Below are 24,596 nucleotides of genomic sequence, written 5' to 3'. Positions count from 1 at the left end.
CCAAGTGCTAAAGGTTGGTCTTGAGAACCTTTAAGTTCTGCTCTAACGTGGTCTGGTAGTTGAGGCAGCCAGGCCTGGATTCAGATCCTGGTGCCACCATCAGGCAACCTTGAGAAGCCACTTAAACTCCTGAGCCGCTGGTCGATTTGTAGAATGAACAAGATGAGGATCCCAACTGTAGCTTTGCACCTGGCCCATTCAAGGCACCCAACATGGGGTTGGGGTCTGAGCCCCTCTGACCCAGAGGCATGTCATGGCCAGTCCAATCCCACCCCCTGGCCAGACCTGCCGCTGAGAAGGCCTGAGTCAGTGTCTCCTTCCACACATCCACAGCCTGGACTCCTGGAACCCACATCTACCCTGGTCCGCGTGACGAAGAGTGCAGCCACTCTGGGCATGGCCATCGAGGGTGGTGCCAACACCCGCCAGCCCCTGCCTAGGATCGTCACAATCCAGGTACATCCCCTAGGGCCCTGCCTGATCATCCCTCCCTTCCCTCGATGGCCCCTTTCTCAGCATCCCTGGGGTTTTCAAGCCCCAGAGGTGACAATGCACCCAAGGGCGGACCCGGGCTCAGATCGCCCTTACTATAGCTTAGCCTCAGTTTTCCTGATCAAGGCAATGGACATTCAGGTTGCAGCTGCCTGCTTGGGAGTGTCAGGCCTGGCCTGACCAGTGGGTGGTCAGAGCCTAGCTGGCTGCGCCCTGAGATGCCCCAAGTGCCCTGTGTCTCGCCCCCTGCAGCGAGGTGGCTCGGCCCACAACTGTGGGCAACTCAAGGTGGGCCACGTGATCCTGGAGGTGAACGGGCTGACCCTGCGGGGCAAGGAGCATCGCGAGGCCGCACGCATCATCGCAGAGGCCTTCAAGACCAAGGAGCGGAACTACATCGACTTCCTGGTCACCGAGTTCAATGTGATGCTCTAGGGGCCGAGGCCCGAGGGCCTCCCACTGCTGCCCGGCCCTTGGTCACAGTCCCTCCTCCCTCCTAGCACCGTTAAGCTCCTTGAGGGCCTGGGGCTGCATGGCCAGGGTAGCAGGAAGATGTACCCCCACTCCCTCCCGACCCACGGACCAGACCTGTAGAAGAGAGTCGGGAGAAGCAAACAGGGGTCAGGCCTGGATCTTGTATGCTGCCCTGTACTCAGTAGGCGCTCAATACTACTGTAGGTTGTGTGAAGATGAAGGACAGGGTACCTGTGTCTTGACATGTTTACTGAGGCCTGCCAGGGCCTGTTATCCCAGGTTGGATGTAGGGGGCATTGGTGCCCCCCCCCCACCCATCTGTTAGGACCTGCCCAATCCCAGATACCTGAGCCTTTTTCTGGAGTGAGGTCACAGAAGAATTCGTGGGCCTGGCCCCCATCAGGGGGGCATCTTGCAGGACCTTTAGTGCCACAAATAAGCATCAAGCACTATCCCCCCATATTCCCTTTCCTCCTGATTCCTTACCCCTCACAATATTTATTTCCCAAGGACCCAGCTTCCCACACACCCCAACCTTTCCCAGAGGCCTTGCAGGTGACCAGCAGCGTCAGTGTATTTATATACAGAGCTTATGACTTTAATTTTTCAATAAAGAAATCTGAACAAGGTTAGGGGCCAGCGTGCGTGTGACCTCCATGTGTGGCAGGGGTTCCGCGTGGGGTGGGTAGGACAGAGCACTGGACACCAGTGTCCTCTACTGCTGTCCTCCAAGTACAGGCTGGGACACAAGGCTGCCTGGAGGGTTTGGGACCTCACTTGGGCCACACCACATCCTGGAGTGTCTTTATCAGTGGTTCTTCACAGTTAATGCTTTCAGATAGGAACACACAGTTGGGGGATATGGGGTGGGATGGGGTGCACAGTGTGCTGTGTATTTTAAGATACAGAGAATAGGCCTGTCTTAGAAGCTGACTCTGAAGTGAGGATTGGTATGCCAGTGACTCCTTAGGGAAGTGCTCACAGGGAGACTGATTCTGTGTGTGTGTGTGTGTGTGTGTGTGTGTGTGTGTGTGTGTGTTTCCTGGCATGTGAGTTAGGCCTGGTGTTGTCCACACTCAGAGCAAGAGGACAGGTCTTTCATTGCTGCCACTCTCAGAACAAGGCCTGGTGGGGAGGCCATAATTTCCCGATCTCTGTCCGCTCCTCCTGTACAGGTCAGTCTATTTCAGAGGCAAGGGCAGTCAGTGTTTGAAGCAAAAGCATGGGGAGGGGATGAGGAGAAAGGTGGCAAAAAAGACCACTCCGTAGCCTCCGTGCCAAACCCAGTGCCAATTTCCTACTTCCCCCGGTTCCTCTGGGGCAAGGCAAGGTTGAGGAGTAATGCCTTGCCTGGCTCTGTGTCCCAGGGTCTGCCATGGTGGGTTAGGGGACAGTTGATTCCACAGACCTGCACCAGCTCCAGCTCTTAACTGTTCTCATCAGGATCCCGCTTCAGCCCTGGGAAGACAGGCCAGAACCCAGATTCCATTTCACCTCTGAAGCAGCCACATCCCTGAGTGTCCCACCCCTCCCAGGGGACTCTGCATCCTTCCCAGTCCTAATTTGCCCGCAGGGAATAACCTAGCTAATTGCAGGAGGGCTTTGCCAGGCCCACATCTCCTGGCATCAGAATCCCACATGTTCATGGGCAAGTGATTTTGCTTTTCTGAGCCTCAAGGTCTCAGTTCATAAAATGGGTGCGGCCAATTGAACAATGACCTCTCCCCCCCGCCCCCCCAAAATATCCAGGTTCCAATTCCTGACCCTGTGAATGTGACTTTCTTTCTATGGCAAAGGGACTTTGCGCCATGACTGAGGCATTTAGGTGGGGAGGTTACACTGGTTTAACCCAGTGGAGAGCCCAGTGTAATCCTAAAGGGCCTGGTGAGAGGAAGGTGGAAGGAGAGGTGACACAGAAGAGGAAAAGAGCTGTAGGGATGGGGCAGAGGCTGGAGGGCCAGGCTTTGAAAGTGCAGGGACCACGAGCCAGGAGATCCAGGCCTCTAGAAGTTGAAGACGGCAAGGAAATGGAGAAATCGGCCCTGCTGACTTAGGCACGGCAAGACTGACTGCGCACTTCTCACCTGCCTTTGTCGGAGAATAAATTTGTGTTGTCAGCTGTGAGTTGGTGGAAATTCCTTACAGCAGTCACCAGAAATGGATGCAGTGGGGATCGTGCTACTTGCCTCTCAAGAATTTGGGATGCTGTGTGTGAGCTCTGGCCCCAGGTTCAGAGGCAGCCCAAGGGTGATGGCAGATGGTGCGGACGAAAGAGGCCTGTGGCCCTATGGACACACCTTGTCCAGGCCCAGATCCTTGTGCATCTATTCTGAATAGAGAGGTTTTCCTCTACCCCGGCTTGCTGTGTGAGTTTCAGGCCAGTCACTCACTGACTATGAACTTGGGCAGGTGGTCATTGACCTGCCTTGACCCAGCCATCTCCCTGCTTGGTCCAACCTTAAGGAACAGAAGGCTCTAGCAGTGCTGCCCAGAGCTCCAAGTTTGTATTCTCAAAAGGTAGGAAAATTAATTTCCAGAAGTTTTGCTTCTGGAATTCCTGGTCCTGATTCTGGCCCATTGTGGGTGAGGGTCCCCCTCCCAGTGGAATTTTAAACCTAAAAAAAAAAAATTCCTTTTCAAGTGGGCACAGATAAGGGAAAATTGCTTGCCCAAAGTTGCATAGCTAGTAAGTGGTGGTCAAATTTGGACCCACAGTTGTCTGAGGTCCGCAACATACAACCCCGGACAAGCATGTGTCCTGGTGTTTCTGGAAGGGACCCAATAGCTTGGCTAAGACAGCTTTGAATATTAAGGGAGGGAGGTGACAGAGGTTGATCATGGCCACATGATCTGTGGCACCAACATCTGGGCAACATCAGAACTGGGGTGGGGTGGCACAGCGAGATTCTCAGGGTCTGCTGCTAAAAGAAGAGGAAGGCAGGAAGAGGGTGAGGTTTTCTAGACTAATCAAGCAAGTGCCAAGTTGGCCTTCAAGTAATACAGAACCCCTTCTGCTTAGTAGGAAGAGGGTTAAGGGGTAGAGTAACCCAATGTGGGGAGTACAAGGATAGAGAAGGGGGCACAGATCAAAGTTCGACACCCAGGATCAAATTCCACTTTACTCTGCCTTAGCTGTGTGACCTTGATAAGTCACTTAACCTCTCTGAGCTTCAGTTTCCCCATCTTTAAATGGGTAACATAGTATTAATTTAAATTGCCGGCTGTGCCTCTGGCACAGAGGAGGCCTTTACTGCATAGAAGCTGTTACTATGACTACTGTTGTGTGTGTGTGTGGAGTAACCTGCAACCTGGGGAACCGGGAAGAGGTTTTTTCCAAGAAGAGAAAGAACTGGGCTGTAACATGCTGGGTAAGGGTCTGGTCGCAAGTCACTTCCTCTCTCAGGCTGATGAAACCCCTGTGAATTGGATTGTGGAGGGGCTCTTTGAATTAGTGGCATGATTTATTTCTTATGGACTTAGTGCAATGCTTACTCACTACTTTCTTTTTTCTAAGATTCATTTATTTATGCATTCGAGCACCGGGGTACAGGTCAGAGGTGTGGAGGGTGAGAGGATTCACCAGAGAGAGTAGGGAACAGAACAGGCAGACTGACCAAAATTCACTGCTGAGGGGAGCAGGGGGTGAGACAGGAGAGGTCTGCTGCACCAGTGGGCAGCTCCCTGGTGGCAGATTGACTCGTGCTGCAGTGGCTGCGGATAGCTTCATAGGTTGCATCTCAACCCCCTGCGCCACCAGGGAGGCCCCTATTCACCACTTTCAACAACCCTGTGAGCCAGGAGTAGTGAGTCCCCCTTGCCTGAAGTCCAATGGCAGAACTGGGGTGAGATCCTTGGCCAGTGTGACACCTTATACCGCTGTCCTTCGCTATCCTGCCCGCTGCACTGTCAGTGGACAAAGGGTTATTTTTGTTGTGTATTCACTGCAGGAACTTGGACCAGTTCTTGTTTCTCTCTGACCCTGGGTGTCCCTGTTTGTCAAACGGTGGGTTGGACTAGAATCAACTTGGGGAGTGATGATAATACGTATTTCATAGGAAAGGATGGAATCTAAGAGTTTACGACAGTGCCTAATGCTTCAGCGCTCGCGTTTATTGCTACAGTGATGAAGCGGTCCGGTTCAGCTATGAAAGTTGGTGATTTCTTGCTTCCTGTGGCTCTGTGCCACGGTGTCTTAACACTTAACACAGAGTCTTAAGACACTTAACAAGTGTCCTAACTCCGGGCCTCAGTCAACAGTCTGCACCGCATGCACTAGAGCAGAGAGCTGCAGCCTCAGCTTTGAGAGTCGCAGTCGGGGAGTCGGGTCTAAATCCTTGGGGGGCGGGCCGCAGGAGACCTCTTCTCTGCTATTGGTGGAACTTCCCGAGGCGCCCCGCCCGCCACAGGCCAGTCTTGGGGACTAAGGCAAAGCGTCGCCGCCCCGCCCCAAGCGCCGATTGGAGGCCTTTGTTTGCCGCTCAACTCCAGGAAACCACCGCGCGCGGCGCCGGCAGGTGAGGCGTGGGGAGGGGCTCGCGGTGGGTCCTGGGCTGATCCCAGCCCCGCGCTGGGTCTCAGTTTCTCCGCCGGGGGAATGGGGAGGCGAGTGGACAACGCCGATGCGTTCCGGTCCACCAGGTGGGCGTTGCTTTCGTTCGCTCACACGTGGGAGCCCCACGCGCTCTGGAAGTGGACAGATCGGCCCGCGGGGCACGGGAAGGAACAGTGGACCCGCCAGCAGGGCAGCTCAAACCCCGGCGGCGAGGGGCTCCGCCCTGCTCGCCCTCCAGCCTCAGTCTCCACCTCCACACAATGGGGGCGTTGGCTTTTTTCTCCCGGTCTCGGGGCTGGAGCTGGTCGCTGGGTGGAGAGGAGTCCCCAGGGAAGCCGGGGGTGGTCCTTGGCGGGGCCTCGGGCTGTGTTTGACTGGAGGCGTGGCCGGAGTAGCTGTGGTTACCCGGGAGGTGGGACTTCGCCGTCCTGGGATTTGTGTGAGATTCGCTCACCCGGCAACAATCCGCGCAGCCTGACGACTTGGAGCCTCTCGGAGCCGTGCGCCCTCCCCAGACGCAAAACGCAAGTTTCTTTTCCTCTTTTTGGTAGGGGGAGGGGTGGGAAGCTAGGGCCAGCGTGGGGAAGGACAGCTGCAGCGGTGGCAGGAAAGGAACGGACTTTGCTGTAATAAGACCAGTTCCGTCTTTGTATACAGATGGGAAGACTGAGGACCAGAGAGGGGGCGCGGGTTGCCCAAGGGTGCACAGCAGGGAAGCGCAGAACTGGCCTCACCACATTGTGATGGGGCTGACACTGGCAGGGCCGAGCCTACTTATGATGCCGACTTTGGAGGAAACTCTTCCCTGCTCCTTTCTTCGGCGTTTGTTGAAAGAAATGACTGGTAGAATGGTCATAGCTACGTTGAAATCCTGCTTCTGGGTGAGAAAGTTGGAAAGATTAGTTGCTGATAACAAAGCTGCCCTGCTTTGGGCTTGTGAAGAGAAGTTGAGACAGGGTACAGTGAAAGGAGACATTGTTCCCGTCCTCTGGAACAGAATGAGAAGAAAAGGCTGAAACTGAAGCATGAAAGACTGAGGTTAGACACATGCAGGGACTTCCCAAAAGAATTTTCCAGGCACCTCCCCTGGAGTTGGGTTTTCTTTTTTGGCTGTTGGGTTTGTTTCATCAGAAAACAGTTTCTGCTCCAACTCTCCAATTGAGGGGGGCTGAAGTCTTTTATCAATAGGGGGATGAACCATATGGTGTTTGGGGGACTATTTGGGCTCATTTTCAGGGAATGTCTCAGTTGTGCTACAGGAAGGATTTTGCTTCTCAAAATCTAGCAGTTTGCATTTAAAACATGTGACTTGGGCTGTTTCTTGCGTGGGGATTTCATCAGCTCCCACCTCCTTGCACACTCGACAGAGGCACCAAGGTTGTGGTTTCCAGAGAGCCTGGGAATGGTGCTGGCACCGAGGCTGTCATGCAGAGAGGGTATTTAGGAAACTGGTGCATGCAAAGGACATTTCAGTTTACCCCTATGAGGAGGAAAAGAAAGTATTTTTATAGCATCCAGCTTTGTCACCAGCCAAAAAGCCAGGACCTTTTTATGTTTCCTCAGAGGGAACTAATCTGGAAACCCGAGTAGAAGAGCTGGGTTTAAGCACCCAATCCAGTTTCAGTTCAGCATGCCTCAATTTTCCCCTCTGTAAAATGGGCGTAGCAATGCCCACTTCAATGCCACTGCCTTATAGTCATAGAAAGTTTTGCTCAGATCGCATTCTAAGTTTGGAGACAAGAAAACTAAGGCTCGGAGAAAGGAAGGAATAACCACAATACCATTGGTAATGACAGCCTATGGTTATCGAGCGCCCACATGGCGGCTACTGTGCCAGGGCTTTTACTGCAATGAGTAAAGGCAGGAGCTCTTGTCTGTATCATCACCATTCACCCCCGCATCCTCAAGCCCAGTAGGTGCTCATTGCATTGTTGTTGGTCAACACCTCTTTGCCTAGGTTGGGTAATTGTTGTCCTTATTTACAATTTGAAGCCTCAAGCTTGGAAAATTCAATCACTCCCCAGGGATCACACAGATCTCTAACGTTAGCAGTCTTTACTTTGGGATTTGCAGTGTGTTACCTGGTGAGAGTTCACGGTGTGCACCTCTGGCCCTGCTGGGCTGTGTCCTAGCGTGTTGGTGGCTTGAAGTGGGCCAGGAGCAGGATATTTGCACCACTGGGGATCAGTCAGTGCTCCCAGTCAGGTCTTTACTTTCTTTCATTTTCTTTTAAAGATTTATTTATGCATACAAGACTGGGGTACAGGCCAGAGGTGTAGGTGCAAGGCGTGAGAGGGTTCGCCAGAGACAGAGTGGGAACAGAACAGGTGGATTGACTGAAATACACTGCTGAGGGGGTCAGCTCCCTGGCTGAGGTTGTGCTGCAGTGGCTGTGGATAGCTTCATAATGCTGAGGCTTAACTCCTTGAGCCACCAGGGAGGCCCACTTTCTTTCATTTGTTAAGAGAGCTGTGCATGAGGGTTCTCAGGGATGGCAGGCTGGCCTTGTTCTGTCCATCACCCCTGACGATAAAAGGCATCCCAGAGGAGCCAGCCCAGAAGTCCTGCACCCCAGTGCCTCTCCCCTGAATTGTGGGAAAGGAAAGGAAACTCAGATGAGTTTACCAGCCTGTGGTGTGAGGGGCGGAATGCGCAGCCCCCTGATTTGGGAACAATTCTGGAGCTTTAATTCCAGGCAAAAATGAAATGACAGCTCTCAATGATTTTTTTTTTTTAAAGATTTATTTATTTATTTACACAAGAACCAGGGTAAGCCAGATGCGCAGGAGGGGTGAGAGGATTCACCAGAGACAGAGCAGGGAACAGAACAGGCAGACTGACAAAATACCTGCTGAGGGGAGCAGCGGGCAAGGCAGGAAAGGTCTGCAGCGTCATGTGGGGCCCTCGCTGCCTGGCTGGGATCGAACCGGCGCTACAGAGGCTGAGGACAGCTTCACAGCTCGGCACTCAACCACCTGCACCACCAGGGGAGGCCCCCTCAATGACTTTTAAGTAGGGAAAGGCTGGGCCAGAATGATGCTCTAAGATTTATCTGGAGGGGAGGTGTGCGTGTGGGCAGGGCAACTAGGAAGAGGTGCTAGCTGATCATGGAGCCAGAAGGAGGCTTACAGAACCCGCCACCAGCAACCCCCACCCTCATTTTCTGAGCACCTCCTAGGTGCAGAGGTGAGCCAATATTATTCCCGCCACTTCACATGCACATTCCTGAGGAAAGCGTTATCCTCAGTCTGAGGCTGGGCATTAAAGTCTGGAATCGTTGAAAGTCACTTACCAGATCTAGATCCAGGACTTTCTGCCCCTATCCCCTATGTTTTTAATTCCCTGATTTCTTCTCCATCCTGACCCACAGTCCTGTCTTGGCTTTATACTTCCTTGCCAAATGCCAGCCAAACTGCAGCTCAATTGCCAGGAGAGACCCCCTGTTCCCCAAGTGGCCCCCTCAGGCCTCTAGATCCTTACCAGTAGTTCTCTGCTGAACCTGTTCTAGGGGAGGGTCAAAGCCAGAGCAGGATACCCAACTGTCAGTCATCTCTGAGTCTTGAGACCACCGCCAAGGAGCAAGGACTGGGAGGGGGGCTCTGGGTCCAGGAGGCTGTACCCAGTCACCCTAAATCAGTGAATCATTTGGTGAATAATGCTTTACTTGTGGAGGTAGAACTAACTCTGTCCCTCATGTGCGGTGTGACTTGAGGCAAGTTGTGCAACCCCACTGGGCCTTTCCTTATCTGTTAAATGCCTGATTATGAGATTTCACATATTCCTGCCTATTGCACAGTGACTGCAGGTGCAGGAAAGAACACCTAGTACCAGGGTCTAGGTATAAAGTGAAGAAGATAGCTGTGGGGTGGGTCAGGGCATCTGAGCTACAAAGAGCCTCAAATAGCTCAGCCTCTGGGCCCAGCTGTATAGGTGGGGATGTTACGGAGCAGCCCCGATATAAAATGGGTTCCCTGGCTGTGGGTCCTCACCCGTGCGCTTAAAAGGGACTTATTAATACTCCACTATAGGCACACACAAAAGGTTAATAAAAGGTTTATTTACAAGGGAAAGGGAAATGAGGAAATGTACAACTCAGGGAGAAAAGAGGCAAATAAAGTCTTTAATGTGTCCTACCTGATTTGCCGACCTAGCACTCTGAGAGCTGGCCGAGCGCTGCGAGCTGGCAGAGAGCCAAAAAGGGAACACCCCCCCCCCCCCCACCAAGCCCATGTGTCTGGTTTTATACCAAACCTGGCTGCTTAACTCCACCCTCAGGTCCCAGCAACCTTCCCTTTGGTGGTGATGGGATTTGTCTTTCCCAATGTCCTGATGGCTTTGGTCTAGCTTTCCATGCAAAGCCTGTATGGAATTAGCTTTAGGACATCCTTTTCCCCCTAACAGGGAGAGCAAGGCAGGCCGTGTCCAGGACTCCACAAGAGGGAGCACTACACAGGGAGCACTACTTTTTTTTTTTATTTTTTTAAGATAATAAGTTTGTTTTACTCTTATTTTTTTTAAGAGATTCATGATTTTTTTTAAGATTTACTTATTTATGTATACAAGAGCTGGGGTACAGACCAGAGGTGTGGGAGTGAGAGGATTCACCAGAGACAGAGTGGGGAATAGAACAGGCAGACTGACTGAAGTACACTGCTGAGGGGAGCAGCGGGCGAGTCAGGAGAGGTCTGCTGTACCGTGTGGGTTGCTTCCTGGCTGGCCCGGTAATCGAACTCATGCTGCAGTGACTGCGGATTGCTTCATCGGTTGCATCTTAACTCTTGCGCCACCAGGGAGGCCCTGTTTTACTCTTATTTTTAAAACAATGGTTATTTTTAGAAAATATACATAAGGGAAATGCCTCTACTACCTGGTGATAATTACTGTACACATTTGGAGCACCGGTCCCTTCTTGCTGCTCTTCCTCCCTCCTTCCCTTCCATCATATTTTACTGGTTTTTGTCTTTAATGGCTCAAGCTAGATGTATATTATTTTTTAACTGGCTTGTCCATTCAACCTGTCATCATTTCACCACTTCATGTTCTACAGGATGACTGATTATAGCTACATAATATTTGAGTGGAAATATCCTTCATTTCAGTGGTCACTGTCATTGGGCACTGAGGTTGTCAACCTTACACCTACTGTTGGTTCACTTGCGAAGTGATCAGAGCTTCTGTCTAGATTCTGCCAGTTTGGTTCAAACCCACCTTCCTTCCTTGGCTTGGCGTGAGGATGAAATCATGAGATTCAAATGCATGAAAGGCCTTTCCAGGGTTTGTGACACAGAATAGGTGCTCAGTAGAGTTTTGTGGTTAGCACTCCTGGTCCCAGCACATTTGGTTTGACTCTTCATGAGACATGAATTTGAGTGTGTGTGTGTGTATGTGTGTGTATTTCAATACGGCCACACCCTCCTCCTAAGTTATGTTTCAGTTTACTGAGAAAGTTGTTTTTTCCCTTCCTTACCTATTCAGGGTGGGGACACATTTTCTAGCTAGGTTTAGGGAGTGGGCTTGGGGGCCATAGGGGAGCCTCAAGGGAGATGGCAGTGTTCTCGCCACTTGGGAGGGCTAACTCTCTCTTTTTGTGTAGGGGACCAAAAGCTAAAGCTGTGACTGATGTTAGGAGTGCCCCGGAGCCAAGAAAATGAAACTCAGCCCTGCAGGGAGCAGGCCATATGGGCATTTTTTACAGCTAGGGCCAAAGTCATGTATTCATGAGCTCTGTGCTGGTTGGGTGCGGGGCTGAGGACTTCAGGCACATAGCCTCGTTTATCACCCCAAGAATTCTGTACAGTCAGTATCCCCGCCTTTTACACCTAAGGAGTGTAAGGTTCAGAGCGGTTAGGTGACTTGCCCAAAGCCACACAGCTTTCAAAAGAGATTCTGACTATCCTCAAAGCCCACCTACCCTAAATTACTGCGCCCAGCAGCCTCCCAGCAGCACGGCACTTCTGCCTTGTGGGCAGGTGGAGTCAGAGAACCCAAGTTCTTGAGCTTCTTTAAAATCCTCTGCTGTATCCCTTCACCCACACGCCATGTGGATTTTAACTGTAGGTGTCAATTCAGCAACTCATGCAGGAGGGCTGGGTGACCGTAGGATGATTTTCATTTCTGTCCCTGGGAAGGGAGATGTCACAGCTCAAGGAGGGGCAGAGGATGAAACAGCCATAGCCCCCCGAGAATCCTGATGCTGTTAGCCCCAGTCTCCCTTCAGGATGGCTGAGGAGCCTGGCCCCGCTCTGTCCCTGAACCTCAGGACATCATGTGAAGGAGTGACAGTCAGGGCTCATGACATCAACAAGTGATGCCGGTCCTGGGCCTGGGCCATGCCCTGGGCTGGGCCGGAAGATGAAGCAAAACAGACTTGGCTTCCTGTCTGGTTAATGCGCTGAGCAATTAGGGACTCAAGAACGATGGGGAGGGAGGAAGGAAGGGAGGGGAGAAAGGGCAGTGAAAGAGTGGATGAGAAGTCACCAGTGCGGTGTTAGAGCATCGGGACCCAGGGGCCTGGAGGCAATGTGGCAGAGCTTGCTGGGCTCACATGAGGAGAACTGGCCTGGCGGGGGTGGGCAGACACAGCCTCACCAGGCTCTTTCTGGCAGAGCATTCACACACTGGCAGTGGGGGCCACTGTTTCTGGGGTTTCGTTTGTTCATTTTTTTTTTTTCATTTATCATTATCATCATCATCATTATTATTTTGCTGTTTTGTTGTCGTCCCCATCTCTGGTCCTCATTTCCACACCTGTGTGACCCACTGGCCAAGGCTACTCGCAGGCCGCAAAGGTGTGTGCAGCAAGCAGGCAAGCATGGGTGTAAAGAGCTGGGCCTTTGTGTCTTTGACTCTTGGTCAGCACTTTCCAGCTGTGACCATGGACACGTTGTCTGGGCTCTCAAGGCCTCAGTTTACCGAGCTGTAAAGCAGAGATGTCACACCAGCCTCACTGGGTGGTTGTTGTGAGGGCCACAAGCCAGGCCTGGGCAACTGACTAGATTCACTGGGTCACCAGCTTACATTTATTACATTTCAACTGTGTCAGGGCCTATGTTGGGCACGGGGGATTGAATGGGGGTGCTTCACAGGGCTTCCAATTGTCAGGGAGACAGATGTTGGTCAGGTAACCCCATGCTAAGTATAATAATAAATGGGGTATCCCCAAGGTGGGCACACGGGGCTGAGATCTGTGGGGTGCCTGGGAGTTAACAGGGAGAAGTAGGGTGCTGTGATGTGGGGAGCACAGCAGGGCATTTGTCCCAGGAACAGCAGGCGCCTGAGTGCAGGAGCCTGCTGAAGGGGAGGAGGGAGAAGTAATGAGGGAGGAGGGGGGAGAGGCCGGAGTAGCCAGCAGACCATGCAGCTTCACCTTCTTTCTCAGAGCACCTGGCAGCTGTCTGTGTCCTGAGCACAGTGGGACTGTGTTTGGAAACGATCCCTTTGCTGTGCTGGTGGGGAGGTGGGGGTGGAGTGGAAGGTCCTGGGACCTTTTCAGCAGAGGCTGCTGCAAGAGGCCACATGGGGAGGTGGCACAGAGGTAGCACAGACTGGGGTGAGAGGTAGGCAATTAAACTAGAAGAGATGGCTATGGGGTGCAAGGGAGCAGGAAGTGTCCAGGATCATGGTCCATTCTGGCTGGCACACTTGGGTGAAACATGGGCCAAACTAGGGAGGCCTGAGTTTGGAGGGTGTTGGTAGTGTGAACTCAGTTTTGGCCATACTGCTTTAGCTCAGTGGAAGTTGGCTGTGGTAGAGATGCCATGCCCTGGAGGGGTAGGGGGGCACACCGCACCAGCACAGGCTGGGAGGATGGGGGCAAGGAGATGGAGCAGAGTGCACTGAGGGCTGTCTTCCTAGGTGTTATGCAGCTGCCCCTAAGATGGGTTTGGGGTTATCCAGAGGCCATGGGGCGTGCCTGGTAGCGGCAGCCACCTGGCTTTGATGGAAGTGCTGGCTGGGTTTTAATGACCAGGGAGGGAGGATGAGTGAGTGACGGGGTGTCAGGGGAGCCCGCCCCACACACAATGGCCCACATGGTCACCAGAGCTGGCAGGGAAGGGACGTCATTAGGGCTTGGCGCTGCTCCACCCGGGGCTAGGGGCTGCGGGGAGACCCCCATGAGTAAAAGGCAGGGAAGGGGGTAGAGGGGTGGGGTAATGACTGGGATGGGGGCCCCTGCTTGTAGCTCTGGCTTTGCCAGATACTCACAAGCCGACCCTGGGAAGCCCCTCCGTGTATTGGTGTTCCAGGCCCTCATGCTGCTCTTTGCAGGGTTCACCTTATTGGATCTCCACAGCGGCTCCGAGTGGCTACTCATCTTGTCCCCATTGTACAGATGAAGAAACTGAGGCTCGGGGAGGTGAAGCCTCAAAGGTCACAGGGTTAGCAAGAGGTGGTGCTAGCCTTTGAACTTGAGTGTATATTGCCCCTAAGGTTCATTTTTCTTTACTACACTGGTGGTTCCCAAATTTGACTGTTTTCGGGATCACCAGGAGGGTTTTAGGGTCAAATAGAAGTCTGAGTTTTTCCTCTTCCCTTTTGTTTTCTGAATCAGAATCTCTGGACCCTGGGGAGGGCCAGAGTTGGGGGTCATACACCTGGTGACTGGGCCCTGTGCTGCCCTCTGATGGTAACCCCCACCCCTTACTCCCCACACCTCTACCCCACCCCTGCTCTCCCACTTGGCTCACTCTGCTCTTGCATATGGAACTTTGGTTTTAGGGAAAATCCTGCTGGCTCCCTCCCTGCCCTTTACACAAGCCCTGCCAGAATATTCTGTTGCCAGCCTGTCTTCCCCTTTACTTGCTTCTGATTTCTTGTGCAATAGATATTTTCATGGAGACCTTCCTAACCACCCCCAAACCCTCCTCCCCAACCCATTACTCTGACCTGTGGATTCTTTACCAGGGCCACACATCCAGCTACCTGGCATACTTTAAATATTGCTGGTGCCCAGAGACTGTTTCTGCTGGTTTGGGGTGAGCCCTGGGCATCAGCATTACCAAAAGCAGCCTAGGGTAAGGTCATCTCTCCACCCCAGCCTTCTCCATCTTGTTCACAACTCTCCTTGTTTGCTCACTGTGTCTCTAGTAGTGTGCAGTAGGTCCTTGGCCTGTCATGCCTTGCATTATCCCCAGCTCATAGTGGGTTCCCAGTAAGTGTCTGTCAAATGAATGAACAAGATGAGGGAGGCTGGGAAGAGGCAGCTTGGCCACTGAAGAACTCTGGGAACAACAGGGGCCATTCACCTGGTCAGACAATTTCCCATCGCCCTGCTGCCTAGAGAATCCCATGTTGGCTGCAGACTCAGCTTGAGGCGAGATCACAGTGGATGGAACAGCAAGAATCCTTGCAGCCTCCCTCAGCTGTTGGGTCACATATTGGCAGACAGAACAGAGAATCAGAGCTGACAGGGCTCCCAGCAAGCTTCTAGCCAGTGCCCATCATTCCCCATCCTACAGATGGGCAGTGAGGCCTAGTAAGGGACGGAGCCTAGGCTAAGGTCATGGCTTAGAGTTTAGAGACCGCCCCCAGAGGGTGGAGGCTGCTGAAGGCCTCCTTCCAGGCTCAACATACTGTGTGACCTTGGTTGAGCCTCTGACCTTCACTGGACTCCATTCTTCCCAATCTATGCTTTGTCTGAGATGGTCCAGTCCCTACGTGGGGAGTGTCTGAGCCCTTTCCTGGGCAGTGCAGGCCTGCAGAGGGCCTGCAAGGGGTTAAGCTCCTCCTGCTCACTCGGCTCTGTGGGTAGACATACCCCCTCCTTTCAACAAAACACTTGTAGGAAATCAGGCTGGGCGCTTCCTGCCTAGGCTAGGCCGCCTCAGCCACAGCGGGGCGGGGAGAGGTGGGGAGAGATGCTTGTCTGTGAGCAGCGACTCGGGCTGGCAGAGCAGCCTGGAGGCGGGCCAGGGCGCCATGGAGGCAGGGGGCTCCCCAGGTTTGGAACAAAGACCTCACACGCAGGCCCCCTGATCAGGCCAGCCGGATGGCGGTGGAGCTGGAGAGAGGTAAGGGAGCAAGGCGGGTGGGGGAGGCCGGCCGCCCTCTGGCCAGTCACAGCCTCCCTGGGATAGCACTGAGCGACTGGACCAGCCCAGCCAGGAAGTTGCAGCTGCGCTTACTCCTCTCAGCTTCGGAGAGCCCGGCCAGGGCACGGGCGGGTTATAGGGAGATTTTTTCCAAACTCAGATTCCAGTCCCAGCTCTGATTCTAATCTCTGTGAACTTGGACAAGTGTGGGCCCCTCCTTGTTCCCGGGTGTCCGCATCTGCCAGACAGATTTAATCCCACAGGCTGAAAGGGGCCTCAGAGATAACAAGATGAGGTGCAGACCTGGAGGCAGGAGGGGGTCCCTGCTAGGGTGACCCTTCTGCCTCCGAAGGCACAGAGGGGAGCCAGGGGCATCTGGCAGACCCAGCTCAGCATTCAGGTGGTGGGGCGAGTCCAGAGCCACTGGGGTATCTTTCCTTTCTCCTCGGGCCCCTAATGCTGGGGCAGGAAGGAGTACATCTGGGGTGGGGAGTGGCTTGTGCTTCCTTGTGAGACTAGTTTTGTTATAGAGCAACCCCGATATTAAACGGGTTCCTGGCTGTGGGTCCTCACCCGCGCGCTTTAAAGGGACTTATGAATACTCTACTACAGACACACGCAAAAGGGTTAATAAAAGGTTTATTTACAAGAGAAAAAGAAATAAGGAAAATGTACAACTCAGGGAGAAAATAGGGAAATAAAGTCTTTAATGCGTCCTACCCGATCCGACGACCTGGAAACCCAAAGTCACTCTCAGAGCTGGCCGGACGCTACGAGCTGGCCGAGAGCCAAAATGGAGAGCCCCCCAAAGCCCACGTGTCTGCCTTTTATATCCACCTGGCTGCTTAACCCCACCCTCAGGTCCCAGCCACCTTCCCTTTGGTGGTGATGGGATTTGGAGTTCCCAGTGTCTTTGGCTTTGGCCTGGGGTGGGGGTGGAGTCCACAAAGCCTATATGGAATTTGCTTTGGGACATCCTTTTCCCCCTAACAGTTTCTGCACAACCAGGGGAACCGTTCCCTTCAGAACATCAGGTCTGTGCCCTGTCTGCTGGTCAGGGCGGGGGGGCCTGGTTTAGAACTGAGTTCAAGAACAGCCCAGAACCTCTATCTTGTTTTAAAACTCCCACAGGCTTCACAAATCAATCTACTTGGTTTCAGAGTCCATGTACCCAGGGTTTAAATTCCTGGGCCTCCTTTCCTGCCTGCAAGGTCTTGGGAGAGCTGACCAGCTCTCTCTGACTCATTCCAAATCTGGGCAGTGTTAGGGTCAGGTTGGGAGCAGAGGGACATCCTGGATAGTCCTGGATGGAAAGGGACTTCAGAACATACGTGGAGGCAGAGGTGGGCTGCATGGTTGCAGCTGGCAGAGGGCGACCTGGGAGACTGAGCACAAAGAGAGGAGCCCCCAGTTTCAGAGCTGCTGAGTGGGCAGAGAAATCCCCTGGGAGTGGCTGACCAGCTCAGGAACTGAGGGAAGAGACAAGAATCTTGTAGCCTCTTGTTTTGTAGCCTCTTGTCCCAGAGAGAACTGGGACAAGGGGCTGGAGCTAGAGGGCGATGTATAAGAGAAGGCTTGAGTAGTTGGTAGTTCCTCATGGGGTCAGTTTCCCCAGGGCTGAGTCTGACCACTAAGCCCATGTGGGGACTCAGTGCGACCCTGGCTCCCCTGACTGAGACCTCAGCATCCATGCTGGGAACATCATGTATCCCAGCCTTGCTGCTCTAATGGAATCTGACGTGGGCTGTCATTGAAGGACCCCAGCCCATAGCTCTCCATCAAGTTCTGTTCATATTTTCAGAACTCTGTGCCTTTGCCTATGCTGTTCCCTCAGCGTGGAATGCCATTCTCCTCCCCATACACTCCATCCTTAAGCCCAGCTTAATGCTTCCTTCTACAGCAAAATCCTTCAATATTGTGTCTCCCCACTTGAATTTCGCGACATCTTTACTCATTTCTTGTGTCTTGTATAGTGTGTTGCACAGAGCGGGAAACCACAGGTTTTTGAAAAGTTAATTTGCACCCACTAGACACTCTATGAAATAAACCCTCACTTAATATCGTCGATAGGTTCTTCGAAACCGTCATCTGTACCATCTACCTCCCTGAATCTCTTTGTCTGGGGTTTTCCTTTTTTCATCAACTTTGGAACAAAACATTACTTGAGGATCTGCTGCATATATATCTTTGTTCCTCTGAAATGGAATCTTGGTTCCGAAGCTGTTGTCCTCAGAAGCCAGCCAGGAACCTCAAAGTTCATTTAGACCATCCCCTACTTCCCACATCATCCAAAAAGGGCCCTACCCTGTAGTCTTTTCTCTATTTTACAGTAAGAACTTAAGCCCAGTGGTTCACTGTGACAAGCAACAGCATCAAGTCCAGAACCTGGTCTCTGGACACCCAACCTGCTTCTCTTTCATGGCAGCCCTGAGAGCGCGTGTCCTTGGCCCAGCTGAGCTTGGCATATGTTTGGCACACATGCCTGTTTGTTGACTGGCTGACTGGCCCCGGGCTCCCTGGCACTGAGGGCTTAGCTTTGTGGAAGACAGAGCCTTGCTCAAGAAAGGCTCCCAGGTTCGGGGGCCTGGGGAGCAGGCACAGAACTGCAGTCTGTGACCGCAGCTGTCTCTAAATTGCAGCTCCCCTGGTCACAGTAAGATTTCTGTGACGCCTGACTCATTTCAGGAGACAGAACGTTCCTCTTTGTGCACCCAGAGGCCTCTGTGATTGGGCCCGCTGCTCTGATGCACAGCCAGAAAAAACCCTTTAAAAAGTCACAAAACCACACACCTCCCCCATCCCCATCCTTGGTGGAGGTTTAGAAAGAGCAGAGCAACAACTTTTAGCACAAACCACACCTGCCATGTTAGCAGGCATGAGAAGGCCTAGGCAACATTAAAGTGCTGGTTTAAAATGCAGGCTCCTAGGCCCTGTCCCAGGGCCGCTGAGTCTGGATCTTGGGTCAACCTAGGAATCTGCATTCTTAAGAGGATTCACTGGAGCTCTCCAGTTTAAGACCCACTGGCAGGGATTTCTAACAGGAATGATGGTCCCCCAAAGGGTAAAGGAAAGAAGGACTAGAGCTTCTCTTTTAAATATTTTTATCATAACTTTTAAGGAACTCATTTTGGATTTTTTTCTATTATGTAATGGATTAGCATGAAGATGCACATGTACAAACATAAAAAATATATATTTTGGGTGGTTGTACAAATGTATTTTTTTGGTGAGACTAGTAATAAAAAAATTGGAGACCACTAGACCAAACCTAATGGTTTTTTTAAAACCTGCTGTCTCTCACCAGCTGGGTGATCTTGAGCAAGTCACTGTTCCATGCTGAGCTCAGTTTTCTAATTAGAAAAAGGTTTTCTACTTATCTGTTTGGAACGAGGGAGAACATGTAGGGAAAGCTTCTAGCTCAGGCTGCAGAGTGGGTACAGGAGCTGGTGGGAATTCTGGTGCAGCTCAGAGCTATCTGGAAGAATTCTGGGGAGAGCCAGGAAGATTAATGGGGGGGGGGAGAAAATGGAGGTCCTGGAGCCCCCAGCCGAGGAGCAGGGCTTGCAGCCAGAGCGGGGAGAATGTTATTCCCTGTCCTTTGAGAAGTCAGCCTTTGAGAAGTCGGCCTTTCCTGGACCACGCCGTTCCCTGGGGAACTTTCTGTCCAGAAATAGCTGCCTGCTGACTTTTCTCAACCGTGCAAATCAAGGTTCTGACCAAGACCCAAGCGCTCACGAGGCTGCAGGGACAAACACAGACATGTCTGTCCCGGGAGGGACAGAGTTCTGCTCTGTGATCTCCACAGTGAGGAGGGAAGATCCTCAGCCAGGCTGCAAGGTGACTTTTTACCTCAGTGTTGTCCTGACTTCTGTGTGGCTTTGACCAAGGCCCCTTCCATCCCTGGACCTCACTTTTCCCACCTGTAGAGCAAGGTCTTTGTGCTCCTGGAGGTCTCCTAGGGCAGAACCATGCTGTGGCTTTCAGCCTGGTGCTTGGCACTGAGGAGGCACTTAGGGGTGCTGGCTATTGCAGGAGGGTGGGAAAGGAGGGAAGGCTAGAAGGCAGGCAGGGAGGAGCCTTTTTCCAGCATCCTTCCCCTGCCACAGGGCTCTCTGCAGCCCACCTCCTCTCTCCTGGCTCACGCTCCCTCAGCAGCCAGAGAGAGCTTCTAACCACACCTCTTAGTGCTCTCCTGTGCCTGGGATACTCCTTGAATGCCTGAACAGGACCCAAGAGCCCCCCTGGGTCTGGCCACCGCCATCCTTACCCATACTCTGGTGTGAAAGTTCCCAGCCCCTCTCCCCAGTACCACAGCCATTGGGAGGCCACCTCTGTGTCACCTCCCGCCCCCCTCACCAGGCTGTATACCTGCCCAGAGTATTTTTCTTCATTTTTTTTTTCTTTTTTTTGGAGATGCATTTCATAGAACATAAGATTAACCTTTTAAAGCGAACAATTCAATGGTATTTAGGAGATTCATAATCCTGTGCAGCGATGCAGCGACCAGCTCTGTCTTGTTCCAACACATTTTTATCACCCCAAAAGGAAACCTGTGCCCATTAAGCAGTCCCTCCCTGCCCCCTGCTCCAGCTCTCATTGCCCACCCATCTGCTTTCTCTCTCTCTGGATTTCTCTGTTATTTCCTATCAATGGGATCTTGCTGTTTGGGACTTTGGGGTCTTTCACTTAGCATGGTGGTCGTGAGGGTCCCCCTCGTCACAGTACGCGCCAGCCCATCATTCCTTTTCTCGGCTGAAAATGACTCCATTGTGGGCGTCCACCACAAACTCCTTATCCATTCACCGCTGGTGCCTCTGGGTCATCTCCACTTTTGGCCATTGTGAGTGTGCAGCTATGAATGTGTGTGTACATGTATTTGAGTCCCTGTTTCCAGTTCTTCTGGATACTGAAATGCTCCTTTCACCTCCCCCCACTCCCATGGGGGCTGGCCAGTGCCTGAGGAGACCATTCAGCAGGTAGTAACTGTGCCATTTAGATCACCCACTCACATGAGGGTGATCAGGGAAGGGTCCCAGAGGACGTGGTTTCTACAGGGGACCTTCGCTCACGTCTGAGGTCTGCACTGCAACCCTTGGGCCTGTGCTTTCCCATCACTTCTCACCTTGGTTTGCAGGTGCTGGTGTTTGCTTCCTCTTGGGCTCTCTGTTCTCACAGGAGCAGGGCCTGTGCCCTGGAGCCCACAAGCAGAGCCTGGCACATGGTAGCCAACACTAGCTCCCTCGAACACTTGCCGGTGTGCTGGCTGCTGGGCTCTTTCCCTCGTACCTCAGGTAATTTTCCAAAACTCTTTGAGAGAGAGGGGAATTATCTATTCTACCGAAGATAATAGACAGTGACTTGCCCAAAGTCACACAACTTCCACCGAGTGGAGCCCAGAGCTATACCAGGGCTGTCTGAATCCACAGTTTCTGCTGGTAACTTATTGTTCTGAAGAAAAGAGGGTCATGAGAATTGATATTGTCCCTTGATTGTGCCCCTCATAGGCCACAGGTAGGATGGCGGGAGCTGAGAGGAACCAGCGGTGACTCTGGTGCTCACAGTGGCCAGTGCGTCTTTCTCCTGAAGATGAAGTGGCCCAGGTGAAGTGCAGGCCAGGCCCGATGGCCAGCTCGGGGACAGAAGTCCACTGGGCCGAGCCAGGCCTGGGGAAGGCGCCCCGGCGGCGCTGGGCCTGGGTGGACGAGGACAAGGATCCCAGTGGCTGTGGCACAAGCAGCTGGGGAGAAGAAAGGCCCTTTCCCAACACCAGCAGCCCTGAGCTCCTGGAGGATTTTCGCCGGGCCCAGCAGCACCTGCAGTCACTGGAGTGGAACCAGCACCCTCAGCCTGAGGGGCACCAGGATTCCGAGTCTGAGTCTACAGGAGAGGGTGAGACTACCACCCAGCACCCCCAAACAGCTCCTGGTGGGAGGTGGAAAGTGGGAGGGAAATTTAGAAATTTTTTAAATTAAAATCTCAATGAAGTTCATAACTTAAAATTTTCAAAGATTTAAATGAAATACTGCTCATGACAGAAAATTTAAGCAAAAAGAGGAAAAATTTAAAACAGTTTTCTAGATATCTGCACACACACACACACACACAAATAGAACACAAATGTGCAACAGGATTCTGCAGACTGTATTGTAACCTTTTTTGGTAGCTTCATAGACACAAGCATAATGTAACTTAATAGACACACTTCCCCAGCTTGTCAAACAGCCTTTAAGTCCTTCGTGATGCCTGAAGAGAATTCCATGGAGTGGATAGTCTAATTTGTTGGGCTAGTCTCTTACTGTGGGGCATTTAGGTAACTTCTAGTTTTTGCTATTATAAATAATACAGAGACGGACGCCACTGGTACGTCTCCACACACTTGATTTATTATTATCCTTGGTAATTTAAATGGAGGGGCCCATTTCCTCTTAATCCCATTGACAGAGGGATTGGTGGCATCCCTGGTGTTCTACAGTAACAGGCTCCCTTTGCATAGAGACCAATTTAGACAAAAGTCCCTCTCTCTGAACCTTGGTTTCCCCCTCTCTGAGATGAGAGTGATAATTCCATTGAGAAGACAGGAATGAAATGCTACTGTCTTAGGATTCTGTGACTCAGGCAAGTGCCTGAGGAGACCATTCAGCAGGTAGTAACTGTGCCATGACCCCAAGGTCCTCAGGCCAGATCCATTTAAGGCAAGGTTCATCCACAGCTACCCTTCCAGGAGCCATTTCTAAGGTCTCCTCCAGGGAGTGGTGACGGGGAGGCACTGGGATGAAAGGACAGAGGCATCACTTCCTGAGGTCTCATGGTAACCCCACCTGTGATGCAACAGCCACTAGCTACCATGTCCTGGGTCCTTACTGTGTGCCTGGCACAGCCTGGGCAGGGAGCTGCTGTGTCTCCTTTCCACCTCACCACCCTCTGCCTGTTGGGAGAGGCAGCTTCCAGTGTGAGTAAGCACTGCTAGAGGGGCAGCTGGCAGCCCATGGCCCCAGAGAGGAGCTGGGGTCCCTAGCTTCAAAGCCCACTCTCTTTCCCCCATGTAGCATTACCCCCAGTTGTAAGGACAAACTCCCCTGCATGGTTGGGACCTGGGTTCTAGATCCAGAACTGCTGTGAACCCCTGAGTGATCTTAGATGTAGAGGTGCTGAGGCAGGGAGCAGATAGGGGTTATGATAAAGGTGCATCTGTCCAGAGCAGAGAGTTTGTGCTTGGCACTACTTAGACTGTGTCTCATCAAACTTTGGATCTACGCCAAAGTCTAGGACAGAGTAGGTGCTCAATAAACATTGACTATATAGATGGATGGATGAAGGGGTGAATGGGTAATGGGTGGGTGTGTGAATGATGGGTAAATAAGTGATGGACGGGTAAGTGGGTGTTTAGATAGGTGGGTAGATGGGTGAGTGGGAGATGAACAGGTAAGGATGGGTGCATAGGTAGATGGCTAGATGGATGAGTGGGTGATAGATGGGTGAGTGGGTGGGTGAATAGCAAGATAGATGGATGGATGGATGGATGGGTGATGGATAGATGAGTGGGTGGGTAGATGGGTCTGAATATATGGACGATTGAAAAGAGTTTGATCAATGGGTGAGTAGATGATGGATGGATGAGTATATAGATGAATAAATAGATGAATGGGTGCATGTTTCTTGAACCCCAACTGTGTAATAATAATAGCAACTATTCATTTCCTAGGAATTTTGCAAACCTTGTCTTCCCTTGCTCCCTTCCCTTTTTTATTTTTTCCCAATTCAGTCAAATATTATTGAGCACCCACTTTGCAAATACAATAGTGAACAAAAACAGAGGGTGTGCTAGCCCTCATGGAATTTGCAGCACAGTAGGGGAGAAAAATATGAATGCAACAAACATTCATGGAATAAATGGAGAACTGTAGCTGTGATAAGTATGACAAAGTCAAAGTATCCAGCCCTAAGAGAGCTTATAAAGGGAAAATTTGACTCAATTAGGGAGATCTGGGAAGACTTCCTTGATGAAGTCAGGGTCTGGCTAATGCCTGGAGGGCAAATAGGAGGAAGTAGACAAAGTGAGGGAGATAGGATCCTGACAGAGAGATCAGCATGTGGAAAAGTCCTGTGGTTGGAGAAAAATGTGGCTCAGTTAGACTAGAGAAAAACTGCAGGAGAGAGATGAATCAGGAGAGTTAATAGGGGGCGGAGGTAGAGAGAACCTTCAGACTACATCAAAGGTTCAGCTGTCTTAGAAATAATATAGGAAGATACTGATGAATTTTCAGATGAGGGTGAACATTGAGTTGATGATTAAGTGGCTACTGCAGTAATCCAAACAGAAGAGGAGGTGGGCTTGGGTAAAGGTGATGCTGGACTTTAGAGGAGCAAGTGAGTTTGAGAGCTCTTACAAGAGGCAATCATGACAGCATTTGGTGACTGATCGAATCATGGGGTTTAGGGAGAGAAGGGGCAAGGATGCCTCCCAGGTTTTTGCTTTATGAGACTGGACGGAACAATATTGCTATTTGCTGAAATAGGACAACTGGGTTTGAGGTTTGAATTTTGAAAACAGGGCCTCCGTGGTGGTGCAGAAGTTAAAGTCTCAGCGCTATCAAGCTATCAGCAGCTACTGCAGCACAAGTATGGTCCCCAGTGAGGGAGCTAACCCACATGGCACAGCAGACTCTGTCTTTTCCGCTGCTCCCCTCAGCAGTGTATTTCAGTAGATCTGCCTGTTCTGCTCTCCACTCTGTGTCTGGTGAATCCTTTCACCCCCCGCAAAACCTCTGACCTACACCCCATTTTTTGTTTTTAAAGATTTATTTATTTTTATTTATACAAGCACTGGGTACAGTCAGAAACGCAGGAGGGTGAGAGAATTTACCAGAGCCGGAGCGGGAAGCAGAACAGGCAAACTGATGAAATACACTGCTGAGGGGAGCAGCGGGCAGCAGGAGAGTCTGCGTGCCATGAGTCAAATATTATTGTTAATAATATCCCCGGTGACCGGGGATTGAACCGGCGCTGCAGAGGCTGTGGGCAGCTTCGCAACCCAGCGCTCAACCGCT

The 24,596-nt window shown here is 51.8% G+C and overlaps 2 protein-coding genes across 7 annotated transcripts in view; both read left to right on the top strand.

Annotated features, from left to right (window-relative positions):
* WHRN (whirlin) overlaps nucleotides 1–1,593 on the top strand; it is a 79,199-nt gene extending 77,606 nt beyond the window's left edge. For all 5 annotated transcript variants that reach the window (XM_054689386.1, XM_054689388.1, XM_037495309.2 and 2 more), the window contains 2 exons: nucleotides 334–456; nucleotides 745–1,593. In XM_054689386.1, coding sequence (XP_054545361.1) covers nucleotides 334–456; nucleotides 745–927 — 306 coding nt within the window. In that variant the 3' untranslated portion in view covers nucleotides 928–1,593. The remainder of the gene's footprint in view (nucleotides 1–333; nucleotides 457–744) is intronic.
* A 3,848-nt stretch (nucleotides 1,594–5,441) lies between these two features.
* The window catches only part of AKNA (AT-hook transcription factor), a 49,800-nt gene continuing 30,645 nt past the window's right edge, over nucleotides 5,442–24,596 (top strand). Inside the window, exons 1-2 of one of the 2 annotated variants that reach the window (XM_037495414.2) lie at nucleotides 5,442–5,480; nucleotides 21,054–21,438. In XM_037495414.2, the coding sequence (XP_037351311.1) occupies nucleotides 21,171–21,438 (268 nt within the window). In that variant the 5' untranslated portion in view covers nucleotides 5,442–5,480; nucleotides 21,054–21,170. Of the gene's footprint in view, nucleotides 5,481–15,338; nucleotides 15,529–21,053; nucleotides 21,439–24,596 lie in introns of those variants that run through there. The other variant, XM_037495413.2, reaches the window with a different exon arrangement.

Source organism: Talpa occidentalis, unplaced genomic scaffold (assembly GCF_014898055.3).
Source record: "Talpa occidentalis isolate TD23 unplaced genomic scaffold, MPIMG_talOcc4v2.1 talOcc4.7, whole genome shotgun sequence".
NCBI lineage: Eukaryota > Metazoa > Chordata > Mammalia > Eulipotyphla > Talpidae > Talpa > Talpa occidentalis.
This window is presented reverse-complemented; position numbering and strand designations above follow the sequence as displayed.